At 37.6% G+C, this 14,809-nt stretch overlaps 1 protein-coding gene across 1 annotated transcript in view; it reads left to right on the top strand.

Annotated features, from left to right (window-relative positions):
- Positions 1-10,489, top strand: part of cpt1a2b (carnitine palmitoyltransferase 1A2b) — a 50,316-nt gene extending 39,827 nt beyond the window's left edge. The window contains exons 16-19 of the mRNA XM_041817180.1: positions 144-299; positions 1,919-2,032; positions 2,214-2,306; positions 6,157-10,489. Of these exons, the coding sequence (XP_041673114.1) occupies positions 144-299; positions 1,919-2,032; positions 2,214-2,306; positions 6,157-6,276 (483 nt within the window). The 3' untranslated portion in view covers positions 6,277-10,489. The remainder of the gene's footprint in view (positions 1-143; positions 300-1,918; positions 2,033-2,213; positions 2,307-6,156) is intronic.
- The last annotated feature ends 4,320 nt before the right edge of the window (positions 10,490-14,809 follow it).

Genomic DNA, 14,809 nt, shown 5'->3' on the forward strand with positions numbered 1-14,809 from the left:
AAAAATCAAACTAATATGACTGCATAATTACCTCATTATTTTCTGTGCTGCTTTATTCAAAATATAATTACTGATGAATATGTATTTATTTACTTAGTTTCAAAGATTTATGAGTAAGTTCTAAGTATGAGTTGTTTTGACAGGCAGTAGAGCAATGCAAGCAACTCTTCAGACAGGCTTCAGAGAGACACCAGAACCTTTACCGCATGGCTATGACTGGCGCTGGAATTGACAGACACCTCTTCTGCCTTTATGTGGTCTCCAAATACTTGGGAGTGGAGTCACCCTTCCTAAAAGAGGTAGTTTTTTTTTTCAGTGTCTCACCAGCTGTGTCTCACTTCAGGAGTAGCATCTCTTTGACAGATCTGGCCTCTGAAGCCAGTGTATCACTCAATCAATCAGTCATCAATCTTTGTTTTTATCGCACCAATTCATAACCAAAGTTATTTCAAGACTCTTTATAAAAAGTGAAAGTCTAGATCACATTTTCCAATGTAGCCTATTATTCTAAAGGCCAGTGCTAATCACCGTGAGCCAAGCATTGGCAGTATTTAGCCTCCTTACAGTAGAAAGACAAACATACCATATAAAAGGCAGGAATCCCAAGCAGAACCATCTCAAGGATATTGCTATAACGTCAATAATGTTGGTAGCAATTTGTAAAAAAAAATTGGAATAAACAAGTACAAGTGATGGAAAATAGAATAATGCAATGTTAACATTAACAGCTAGGATGATAATGAAATAGAACTATTATTTTAAAAAATCCATCTAAAGTAGAGTTGCTCTTACATTCAAATTAACTGTTCTAGTAATGATAATAGAAGGGTTAACAGGTATGAGGCAGTCTGGTCTACGGTCTATGGTTTGGATTAAGCTTTTCCTAGATACAAGTAGTGGAATTACAAGAGAAAGGTGGGGCAGCTTTTAGTTTTTGTGGGCTTTAAGTGTGTAACAGCCTCTCAAGATTTTCTTTGACTGACTACAGCTCTAATCTGTTGGGGGTTGTTTATCTCAGTGGGAGTGACAAGAAAAGGTACAACTTCTGCTGGGAGATATTAAATGGAATTAAAAGCTGATAAAGAGGACATATAATCTTTAAAAGGAAGAGCGCCATGCAGAAGCAGCTGGCTGCAATCAGGTCTGTATTGTTTGCCAGTTAATAATCTGGAAGTCATCACTCTTATGCAACTTCAGGATTCAGTTTTGTCACTCAGCCACAGCAGATTGAGGGAATGTTGGTCTTTTAACTAAGAGTATGATATAATGTTCATTTATAACAAATGGTAACATATAAAGTATTATACTGTAGCTTTGTTCTGCAATTTGAAATATGCAAAATATTTTAACCATGATTGATATTTCTAAAACTTGATCTCAGTTTATGTTTTTGTGGATGCAGAGCTTGCATTCTGACTTATCTCTTGAAGGGATTCAATTTAACTTTACAAATATTGCCAGAGCCCAGCAGTTCTAAAAGTTTCTATTGCTTTGTTACTTTCTATACACAACCCCACCCTCATCCACCTACGTCTACACTACTTCTCTCTGTTGAAAGTTTTCTACTCCTCACTCCTTTTGTTTTCCATCCTCCACCTTGGTTCATGTTTATGGCTGGTAGCCAGCGTGATTTACCCAATCTTTCTGCTCATGCATGTTATTCAAGCTCCCACAAGCCTCTAAGAGAAAACATAAATCAGCTTCACAGAGTTTAATAACTCCATTACCCCTAAATTGGAAATTGTTAATAAACAATGTGAGCATTAAAAAACTGGGCTGTTAACCCTTTCATACACCTGTCCCAAAGAGCATCTGTAAGAATGGTAGACGTATTATCAGAAATGCTTCCTGCTTGGCACTTCCCTCTTTCCATGTTAAATCTCAACACTTTCATCTCTTCTCCGTGCCCACAATCCAGGTTTTGTCTGAGCCCTGGCGTCTCTCCACCAGTCAGACCCCAGTTCAGCAGATGGAGCTGTTTGACCTGAAGAACCACCCGGATTACATATCGCTGGGAGGAGGGTTTGGACCTGTGAGTGTGCACACTTTCCCTTAGTTGTAACTACAGATGTGTTGATCATGAAAATCTTGAGAGCAAAGTTTACCATCTGATTATTATTGCTGTAAACTCATGCACTTTATGGTATAACTGCTCAGCTTATGTTATGCACGGTGTGACCACCATCCTCATAATATCTTTGTTGTAATTTCAGGTTGCTGATGATGGTTATGGGGTGTCGTACATCATTGTGGGTGAAGATATGATAAACTTCCATGTGTCCTCGAAATACTCCTGTACTGAAACTGTAAGTACGCTTTTGTTTATCAGTAGCAAGATAAGACTTAACCCATTATTACATTTGCAAATGCCCTTTACAATCATTAAATCATTCTGATTAGAGATTCCAACAAGGACTCTAAACAAAGTGATTAAACAGTGATGACATACAGCAAGTCTTTAGGATCTGTGACACTTAAAACTTGTTTTTTGTCACACTGGCAGCCCCCACAGCCTTACATTTAGAGCATTTCTCCCTGGTGCTTATTGTTTCAGATAATAAAAGATGGCTCCCTCTTCCTGTGGTAGCGATGTTCTCTTTTAGATTGCACTATATGCTCAGATTTTGCTTTCATGCAGGGAAATATCACAAAGACTGCATGAAAACAAAGTAGAAAAGACAAAAGAAATCCTTCTACAGCATCAGCAGCAGCTCTGGACATCAGGATTTTATCAATTTATCATTTGATTGTTCTGAAGAGACATTGAAGAGCACAACAGTGTTCCAGTAGTTGAACTAGTCTCAACCAAGAGCGCTGTAAGCTAGCCTCGCAAAGCAGATGGATTCTGACCAATCAGCGCTATTTACAGAGAGAGGCGGTAGCTAAAGGTGGGGTCAAGTTGTACTGTGAGCCGTTAGCAATGGCTGGCTCCAGTGTGGCAGTTAGCTCTGTTGTAGTTTAAACAAGAGAACAGAGCCACATCGAAAGCTTCTTTTGCAGAGAGGATGTTTTTCCATGTTTTCTGATAAGCTTCAACTATCAATTTTGCCACAGACAAGTACCATCGTACGAACACTATGGCAGCACTAGGCTGTTAGCAATAAAGCTGCGCATGTCTCCTATTTCTTTTTTCTTGTCTCTCTGATCTGCCAATCAATGTGACAGGCAGAACATTCTTCCTACAGCTTCCGAGAATAATTTGAAAAGTCCTGTCCTTCCCAAATGCTTTCTATGGGATGTTTCCCAGATTAATCTGGAATATTTCCTATGCAATGGATATATAAAACAGTCTATCTGGTGTGTCAGGTTTGCTGTGTGAACAGTGACCAAAAAAACAGCTGACACTGAAAATGCAAAGCACTGAACTGCATTGATTTTGTACAGAAAATTTGTCGTAAGCATGGGAAAAAAAAAAATCACATTGCCCTAATTGGGACTGATCATTTTCATGTGAGAGTTGTACCACCTGCAGTGGTTCCTCTACCATTCGATTGGTGTAGTGGCCCAACCCAAACTGAAAGGCATGACATTACAGGTATGACAGGGCGAGTTTTTGTCAATCACACATTTCCGTCATTACTTGTATCTGATAAAATACCTTGGAATGAAGGCTGGCCAAGCCTGTTGCAAAGAAGTTACAACACATTTACAACTTTTTCTTTGTCTTATACTAGCCTGTAGTTAGTTGGCTGCTTATAAAGATGTTTTTCTGACACATTTACGATACTGACACAGCTTTTATTCAGCCGCCAACTTTTAATATTTTTACTGACACAACTAAAACAACTGCTCTTATTGTGTATAAATAATAGGTTACACATGGTGGAGAGAGACAAATAAATGCAATTTCATAGCACTTATTTTTTTTCTGCCTAAGAAAATCCCCTCTTTTTGATGGTTTGAATCAATTATTCGTTTTTATTTGTTGCAGAGGGAGGATCAGGCGTCAGTTGGGCGAGTAGAGATCCGTGCGATGCAGCATCTTGATAAGTTTGTCTTTTCAGTGAAGGAAAGATGGTCATTTATCTTTTATATATTCACAACAAGTGCGTAAAATATGTCCCCAGGCAAATTCAGACCTTTTGATTTGGTGGAAAGAAAAATAGCCACTTGGGCCAGTGTTTTCCTATTGAGATGCTGAGTGAAGCATTTTTACTGAGATCAAAAAAACTCACCATTTTAAGAGCTTTAAACAACTGTAAAAATCCTTTTACTCCCATTTACACAGTCTCAAGTAGATTGTGTTTTAATTGTTGTGTGCAGTAGTTTTCCATTGACAGACTTGATCGTCCTGGTGTTTTTTAATGTTATTTTTGTTCCTATGTCTGACAAACCCACAGTAATTATAAGTGTAAACATGAATAGAATGTGCCCATTTTTATTGATAAGTGTATGAATCATCATCAGGCTCGTGGGAACATGTAGGATGATATATGCAGTTCAGTTATTCACAGGATTGAAATAAAAACACCAGACTGGTTTGTACATAGACCCACATATAAACTTATTTGGTTGTGGAAGTTTATAGAATAGGTCAGATTTTTTTTGAGTAAGGTTGTTTGGGGTACCTATCAGTATTCAAGCATAGCACTGACAGTAGATTACAGTCCACAAGGACACTGATTGGAGAATAGTGTAAGCTTTATTGATGAGACCTTTGGAATTATATACCATAGACTGTTTTCTAAGCATTTTAAACTCTTGAGACTAGTTGGTTAAACGTAATTTGAATGGGTGTTTTACCGGGTAGGGAAATAGATGCCTGGGAACAACCTCAGTCAACAGTGAGTCAAAGTTTATTGCTGATTGATCTCATCATCATGCAGCTGCTCAGCATGCTCAGCTTAAAAATGAAAGGACGATCAGGGTTTACGAAGAAAACTCCAGGAAAGCTCCAGCTTTGAGGGTTTGAAAATGTGGTCACCCAAGCTTAGGCAGCTATGGCTAGCTGCATTTGTGAACATGTAAGAAATAACAATGTAGCAAAGAGGCCCACTTAAAGCTTTTCTTGGAAGAAAATATGTTTTTGCCCTTCTCCTAACCAGCTTCAGTGTGTTTGTTTCACCAGCTGGCTCCAGAGCTGTACCTATCCACTGCATCATATGCTTCAATGTTCTGCTGACTCTTAATGAATGAGACTCACAGAACGTTCCTCTAGAATTTTATTTAAAGGTTCTTCCCTTTCCAAGCACTTTAGCTTCCCCTGATGGATTTGAGATGGATGTCATGCAGTGAATATGGGAAACAGTCTATCTCGCCTTTCAGGTTTCAAAACTTCCACGGCAGCCAACAGTTTCTCTCATGTTTGACCATGAAAACAGTGCAGAGTTTGTCAAGCTTCTGCCCAGAAAAAAATCTGATCCCAGAGACAGTAGTTAGGTGTAGTGTGCAACACTAGACATCAGCACATGACAACTCATTTTCAGTCATGATTGATGGGCCGATATCAGTAGCGTTGTTAAAATGATGCATCTGTGCATCCCGCGCTGGCTGCACTGAATACAAACAGTGTTGCCTATAGTAAGAAGCTCTTCAGTCTTTAGAGCTTTTTTTTTCTTAACCACAAAGGACTAGTTCATCAAACTCAGAAAAATTGTACATTCTCCTTAAGGCTGAGTTGCATCAGCTTTCATTTATTTTCGGAAACAAAGCACATGACAGGACAGGAGACACTGTTGTGCTGTCTGCTTTTGGTTCCTTTTTTAGGATAACTAGAGGAGTACACTTTTTAAGTATGGGCTTATTACAGATAGATAAATCATCATGTTAAGACATATTCAGGTAGTAGCTTCCAGTAGATAAAGCTGTGTTATTATGAAATGTAGTCAACATAAGAAAACTTGATTGATTGAAATTAAACCTGCCTGCTGACCAATAGATTGGTTGATCAAACTAATTAGTGACAGGGGTGTCTTAAATGCATCCTCTTGGTTGTCTTACAAGATTGGGTGGATCAGAGCTAATCAATATTGTAAATAGGAAGAAACCATCTCTCATGTTTTGTATTCATAAAAAAGAGACCCTTAACAGATATAGACATGGTATTGTGCTGATGCCTGCCCTCTTCCTGTTTTTTCTAACTGTGTTGACTGCAGTCCTTTTTATTGCTCTTATCCTTAAACCCTCATTCTAAAAAATGGATTTTCTTCATTTTAGGACTCTCACAGGTTTGGAGCTCAGATAAGTAAAGCTCTCCAAGACATCATGGCTATCCACTCTGCCGACACCAAAACCTCCAAAGCCCCAGCCCAGCCTCAGGCCAAGAAGCTCCTCTGAATGTCGCTGAAAGTGTCTCTCCATGGGGATAAATAATCATCTCCAGATGTCTAGGTGTTAAAAACCTGTTGTTTAAAATTCCTATTCTGTTATTTGAAGGGTCACAAAATGGATATGAGTTATATCAAAGGGAAATTACAGTCCACATCTCCTACGTTTTAAGACACAACAGGAGTTAGTTTTCAGACAGAGACAGACATGTACAGGGAAGAAGCAATGAGCTCCTGGGGATGTTAGACAAACAACCTGCAGCATCATTTCGACTTTATTTCACTTCCAGCTCAGTGACAAAAGAATAAAAACACAAACTGTACCTGTATAAGAGCACTAAACTACGTCACCTTAGAGTTATGATTTGCATTCTTCCTCAGCAGGAGCCAATGGAAATATTTGACAGCTACTCAGCATTCATTTGTATACTTATCAGTGTTTGTTTTTTTTTTGTTTTGTTTTGTTTTTACTTGTATGAGCTGTGACCTATCTGTCAGAGAGATTAAGCTTGGCAACACGTGAATGCAAATAATGCCTCCAGTTCTTTGTTTCTTTGAGTGAATAAAACTTATGATGCGCCACTTTGAAAGGGAGAGGGAACAGATGTCATCACTTAGGAAGGAAGTCTTTAGAAGAATCTCTCAAAAGGACATAAATTATCAAGATATCCTCAATAAACATGGTAAAAGGGGGTACCTTGCAATGATATAATGATGGACAGCACAGAGTGTATGTCATAGATCATTGTAAAAGTCTTGGGAAAAGACAAATCAAGAAAAACAGTTGACTTGACAAAAGCAGGGGTCAATCTCAATGAAGGGAAATAGCTTCTTAGAGCCTTCTGACAAAAAAAAGCAAAGCCATAATTAAATGTATTAACTGGGACTGGAAGTTTTTAAACTAGACAATGAAAGTCCAAGTATAAAAATTGCTACCAAATCTGTTTTAATAAGTTGATGCTCAGTTATTTCTGTCAGTTACCTGATCTCTGTAAAAGCCATGAACCATAATCTGGATCAGAAGTTAACTACCTGATCTCTCACTCAAGACCTCAAAAAGAAGGCTGATGTTTTAAAATGAAGAGCCCACATGTTTGGTAACTTTTGATAGTTGAAAAAAATCTGTGAAATAAAGAAATATAGAAGCTGAAATTGGGGCTGAAAATATTCAAATAAACAGCCTTAATGTACTTGTACTTCCCTATAATATAGTATAAAACATAAAACTCTTAAATTGACAAACCAGTCTTTCTTTATCATTCATGGTCTGTTTCATTGAAGATGCCTGAAACTGAAAGTGGTTCTTGATGTCTTTGAAGTGTTTCAGATTAGGATTTTTGGCTTTCAGTTTTGACCTTCTTTCCTGTGCCAGCTGGAGGGATTCCCCTTCTTCTAGCCGTTTATAGCTGTGCTGTGCTTGAATAAGAACCATGGGAAACTTGACTATGGAAAGTTTCTGTTAGTATATTTAAACTGATTTAATGTCTCATTAATTCCAAAGTCACTTTCAATGCAGTTTTCCCATGCAAGTTCAGATCCACGCAACATTTTCTGATGATACAAATGGACACAATCTTAAAAATGTGCTTACTTTTTGGGCTGAGATCAGGTGATACACCCACTGTTAAACTCTGACAGTTTTATTTGTGGCTATGTGTACAAAGAATTGAAGGTAACTTGAAATAAGAGCAGATTTTTTTTATATTTCCTTGTCAATATTGTCTCTTTGAGTAGATCAGTGATTAGGGTTTAGATTTTTGTACATTTGTTTTTCAGGATATCCTTCAGCTCATCAGAAACAGTCATGATTTCCTTCCATTGAATGAAACACACTTAAGGGATGGTTATTCCTTCACTTTGTTCTTTTCTTACTGACCCAGGGAAGTTGTTGTACTTTTCAGGAAAATTTGCCACCAATATCCACATACTCTGCCTGCACCACTATCCCCTTGTGAAGAGCCCTGTGGAGCACGTCACTCCCTTTCTACTCAGTCTTTGAATTGTGCTGCACACTGCGCGTGCTCCAGTCTGTCTCTGGAAAAAAGAGCCACTCTGCTCCACTATGCCAGGTCTGTCTTCAGCGTCACACCTATTTTAAAAAGAGCTGATTGATCCAAACAGCCTGAAAAACAAAGCAAAGCAATCTGTTAACTTCAAAACAAAACACTATGCACAGACTTCTGATAGTTAATCATCACTATATCAATATTACAGCTCATCCTGCGGCATAAGCAACATATGACCGGTCGGTCAGTGGATCACAGAGCTACTACAGGGCTAACTTTTGGGTTGGAAACTACAGAATACTACAGAATTTTACATGAAACTACACATCCTTTGTAGGAAACACGGATCTTTTAACTTCCTAATGTCAAAATGAATTACAAATCAACCCTAGAAAAGTAAAACAATCTGTTTGCATACATGTCCTACTTGAACCTTTATTTCTTCTGTGATCTTGAAATCTCAAGTTTCCAGCTCTTCAGGGCTGCGCAGCCCTCCAGAAATGCTTTTATTGTGCGAGGTGGCTCGTCATCGGTCACAGCACAGGCAGAGTATGTGGGTTTGAGGGGTTAATCAGAAAAAAATAAAAGTGAAGGATAGAAGGGCTCCTTTGAACGTTATGACTTTACTTTCAAACCTTGCACACTGATAAGGACAGACAGAAAGTGGTATCCACTCTCATCACACTTAAAACATGACTAAAAATTCAACCTGTGACCTCTTGATACTTTTCAATAAGCTGTTTTTCATTTTATGATGGTGACCCTACCTGATATAAAGTTATGGCATTAGAAAAACACACGTGCCTGATTTCAAGTATTCATTCAGTGAAACTGTTTCAATGCAATCTCTAATCAATGCAACTCCTAAGGGAAACCTTATAACTGCTCTTGTGTAACTTTGATCTTTGTGTAAATAAGAATGTACTAAAGTCTTCTCTTTCCTTTCTTTGCATTGTCAGATGTACAGATGTACAGTGATGTGGTGGTTAACCAAAAAAGAACAAGTCTACTTTGCTCTGGTAAACATTCAAAGGCTAACTCAACAACAATTTACAGAGGTTGGCTTTGTTTTGGTGGTTTAACCTTTCACTACATCTCTGCTCATATTCCTGTATCTATATTTAGCTGGAATGTTGACCCAATATTTTATTAACATCGGACCACAGTGGCTTCTGTTTCTGATTCAGGTCCATTTAGCAGCTGATTTTCCAAATTGTTGACTGCCAGAGCAAACTTTTATTAATCATTACTCACTTAAAAATCAACAAGACTTGTACATGACTTGAGTCAAAGTTTTTAAGCTAATTTCTAAGATAAGGTAAACGTAGAAATTGTCTATATCACTTAACTCAAAACTTACAGTAAAACAGTTTCTGTAAGCTGATGGTCAAAAATACAGCTTGTTCTTTTTTTAATCACAGTATTAAATACTTTGTCTCTTCAAAATAAAGTTTTTTTCTAGCTATTACAAAGAGACTGATTCAGGATCTCAACCAAGGTTTGAAGCATTTGAACAGAGGCAATCAGTCTAACCAGTATGGTGCTTTAAATATTTAAGAAAAGTTGTCTATCAGATCGAAGATGATTCATTCCAACTCCTAATTTCCCCCCCTGATAACAGGAATGATACATACTCACTATTCCAGGATAAAAAGATTTTTTTAAATGTTGGCTGCAATAAAATGCATTTAGAGTGATACAGACCTCAGGAGATCATCTCTCTACACGGTGCTTTACTCATTGCCTCCGCCTGCCTTTAAAACCTGACGCCGGTCTAATGAACTTCTTGCCTTCTTCTGCTCCACTGTGCCACATTCAGTATGATGTTATTATATAATACTCATTACCCAGTGCTCTCAGTCTTTAATCACTTAGACATTAAGACTCTGGCAAAAATCTTACCATTAGCAAAAGGCAAACTTTCACTTTTGGTTTCAGTAACTGACAATGTCTTTTTTCTTTAATTCTGGGATTTTTTTTAATGTTTTATTTTCCTTGTAATTTGTACAAGTGCTGTTTTAACTATTGGTTATTAGTGATGGTTGAACAGTTTTTGATTAATTTTTAGGGTATTATAGTTTACTGATTTTACACTCCAAAAGATGCTTAATATTGCTGTTTTTGTTTGTCTTTCACTTAAATACTTATTCAGATGTCAGTTGTTGACTTCAATAAGAAGGCATTTTACAGACGCTAAAGGTGTGAAATAAAATACTAACTGATCCTACTCTGCATCTGTTTGGGCTTTTCTTTAACTTTGACCTGAATTAGTAGATAACTGAAAAGAAACATGCAACAGCAGGTTGGGATAAAAAGATTATGCAACATTGCTTTTATATTTTGAACTTTCATATCATTATTTGATTTAGCAACTTAATGTTTTTTTTCCTCTTATTTAATGATGTTGACTTGAATATACATTTTTCACACGCTCTTAAAAGATGACTTTTTCCTCTTATTTTATCTCTTAGTGGCTGTAAAGGGCATTCATATGGATCTGTAGGTGTCACTTTTATGCCTCAGCAGGGAGCCATAGTGGGTTACTCTTTAAAAAAGGTGATTGTTGTCCTTCTGGACATTTGCCCCATCCCCACAGGATATCTGGAGCTATGTCAGCGTGACTGTCTGGACAAAAGCAATGGAGGTCTGAATACTTTCTGAATGCACTGTATTTGGGTCTGTCCACAGCCATTGACTTGGATTAGCCTCTTCAGAGCATTAATTCACAAACAAAAATGTTTTTTTCTTTAAATACTGTTTATCCAAATGAAACCATTATGGTTGGTATTTGCTTTAATTACCACAATACATTTGCCCAAAATCTTCCCGTAAAATTCAGAGTCAGAGAGAGAAGCTGCTAAAACTAGTCCATCATTAAAAGGTTGACAGTGTAAGAAAAAAAATGACTGGCTTTATTAGAAAATGAACTTGATAAAAATTATGTCCTTCTCTCGTCTTAGGCAATATTCACACCTCAGTTAAAATGAGGACATTAAATCTCCTGTGTGAGTTTTCTGCTAACTGTGAAATGAAAAGCAATGTCCCTCTCTGTTCCTCTTAAGTGAAGGACCATCAGCAGCAGGACTAATAAAGTATATTAAGTCATTTTAACACCCTGATATCAGAAGGTAGGTAGGTATCAGAAGAAGTGGGTCAGAGCACGCAGCAGAAATGAACTTTCAAAATATGTTCCATGGCAAATAATCATGATTAGTGATACGTTTGTTAAAATACAGCAGGATGATGTTTTTTCATGAAATGGTAAATGGACTTTCTCAAGTCATCTGACTACTCAAAGCACTTTTACACTGCAGGTCACACCTACCCATTCATACCCTTTCACTCCATTCGCTCCTCATTCACACACTGATGGCAAAGGTTGCTATGGAGAATTGGCCATCAGTATTAGCTAATCCCATTCAGACGCATCCATACACAATTACACACACTGGCGGAGCAGTGGGAGCAAATTGGGGTGAAGTGTCTTGCACGCATTAACATTTGATTGCAGAAGCTGGAGGTCGAACCCACGACCTTCAGACCCTACCTACTGATCCACAGTTACCCAATTACAAAACATTACTTATGCACACAGCATGATTCCTCACAGAAGCTGAAAAGCAACAACAAAACAATTTTTTGTATGACTTTCCAACACCTGCTGGCTGATATGGACCGCATTGTCTCATTAAGATCTTTATCTTTCAGGTAACTGAATTTGTTTTGAACAGAGTGAAAGACATAACCAACTTTTGATTATATTCATTACAAGTTCTATACTGCAGGATACAAACCACTGAGGTTTAGTATCAGCCTGTGGTGTGTAAATCCAGCTCTTCAGGGCTGCGCGGCCCTCCAGAAATGCTTTTATTGTGCGAGGTGGCTCATCATTGGTCAGAGCACAGCACTGTGTACCCAGAATGCAGCACAGGCAGAGTATGTGGGTTTGAGGGGTTAATCAGAAAAAATAAAAGTGAAGGACAGAAGGGCTCCTTTGAACGTTATGACTTTACTTTCAAACCTTGCACACTGATAAGGACAGACAGAAAGTGGTATCCACTCTCATCACACTTAAAACATGGTTAAAAATTCAACCTGTGACCTCTTGATACTTTTCAATAAGCTGTTTTTCATTTTATGATGGTGACCCTACCTGATATAAAGTTATGGCATTAGAAAAACACACGTGCCTGATTTCAAGTATTCATTCAGTGAAACTGTTTCAATGCAATCTCTAATCAATGCAACTCCTAAGGGAAACCTTATAACTGCTCTTGTGTAACTTTGATCTTTGTGTAAATAAGAATGTACTAAAGTCTTCTCTTTCCTTTCTTTGCATTGTCAGATGTACAGATGTACAGTGATGTGGTGGTTAACCAAAAAAGAACAAGTCTACTTTGCTCTGGTAAACATTCAAAGGCTAACTCAACAACAATTTACAGAGGTTGGCTTTGTTTTGGTGGTTTAACCTTTCACTACATCTCTGCTCATATTCCTGTATCTATATTTAGCTGGAATGTTGACCCGATATTTTATTAACATCGGACCACAGTGGCTTCTGTTTCTGATTCAGGTCCATTTAGCAGCTGATTTTCCAAATTGTTGACTGCCAGAGCAAACTTTTATTAATCATTACTCACTTAAAAATCAACAAGACTTGTACATGACTTGAGTCAAAGTTTTTAAGCTAATTTCTAAGATAAGGTAAACGTAGAAATTGTCTATATCACTTAACTCAAAACTTACAGTAAAACAGTTTCTGTAAGCTGATGGTCAAAAATACAGCTTGTTCTTTTTTTAATCACAGTATTAAATACTTTGTCTCTTCAAAATAAAGTTTTTTTCTAGCTATTACAAAGAGACTGATTCAGGATCTCAACCAAGGTTTGAAGCATTTGAACAGAGGCCATCAGTCTAACCAGTATGGTGCTTTAAATATTTAAGAAAAGTTGTCTATCAGATCAAAGATGATTTATTCCGACTCCTAAATTCCCCTCTGATAACAGGAATGATACACACTCACTATTCCAAGATAAAAAGGATTTTTTTAAATGTTGGCTGCAATAAAATGCATTTAGAGTGATACAGACCTCAGGAGATCATCTCTCTACATGGTACTTTACTCATTGCCTCCGCCTGCCTTTAAAACCTGACACCGGTCTAATGGACTTCTTGCCTTCTTCTGCTCCACTGTGCCACATTCAGTATGATGTTATCATATCATATCCATTACCCAATGCTCTCAGGCTTTAATCACTTAGATATTAAGACTCTGGCAAAAATCTTACCATTAGCAAAAGGCAAACTTTCACTTTTGGTTTCAGTAACTGACAATGTCTTTTTTCTTTAACTCTGGGATTTTTTTTAATGTTTTATTTTCCTTGTAATTTGTACAAATGCTGTTTTAATTATTGGTTATTAGTGATGGTTGAACAGTTTTTGACGAATTTTGAGGGTAATTTTGCAGCACCTGCTGGCTGATATGGACCACCTTGTCTCATTAAGACCTTTATCTGTCGAGTGACTGAATTTGTTTTGAAGAGAGTGAAAGACATAACCAACTTTTAATTACATACATTGTAGATTCTATTCTGCCGGATACAAACCAGTGAGGTTTAGTATCAACCTGTGGTGTATAATTCCAGCTGTATTGCTGCATCATGCTCAACAAACCCTAAGACAGTCATGCAGCCAGCCTTTATAAATTGACTTTACAGTCAGATGCATAGATGGACAAAAAGGCTGACAAGTTGACTTTGAGATAAAATCTCATTAGCAGATTTTGAAAAATAAAACCTCAGCATAATGTGGTCATACTCTGAAATCAGCTTTCAACCCACATTAGGAAAATGTGGTATGTTCCACCCAACACGTGGAACATACCTTTTTTCCTCAGTCTCAAAAGTTTTGTGCCAGTAGTTTTGGCCACATCTCAACATTTGCCTGTTTTTGTCATCCTCATCTCAATGTCATTTAATAAATATGGGACCATGGATTCAGAAGCAGCATGGATTCAGAAGCAGCACCCTTGTTTAGATTGAGGTTTTTTTTTTTTTGTAAATCATTTATTATTATTACTATCCATGTATTCATTTCTGAGATGCCTGTCTTTTCATTTCACCCCAATTCCCCCTTTTTCTTTAATTTAGTTATTAATTAATAACCTTGATTGATTCCCTTTCCTTCCTTTGTAGTAGTGGCAGTCCTAATTCACTCTCCCCCTGTTCAGTAGAATATTTACTCATCTCTATTTCCTCTTTGTCCTCTTCCTACTTTTTTTCCTTTTTCTTTACAACCATGGAGACACATACATGCTAACACACACACACACACACACACACACCCACACACACACCCACACACACACACGCAGACACCCCTTCACCAGGCACATACTCACTGAACAAAAGAGTCACACCCACTTACCTTCCAACCACACTGGAAACTACCTTTAAACTAATTAAAAAATAGACTGAGCTTTAGATGGTCCTTAAAGGAGAGTTCAGATGAAGGGAAAGTGCACAATGCTGGACCTAA

This window comes from Cheilinus undulatus, linkage group 21 (assembly GCF_018320785.1).
Source record: "Cheilinus undulatus linkage group 21, ASM1832078v1, whole genome shotgun sequence".
Lineage (NCBI taxonomy): Eukaryota > Metazoa > Chordata > Actinopteri > Labriformes > Labridae > Cheilinus > Cheilinus undulatus.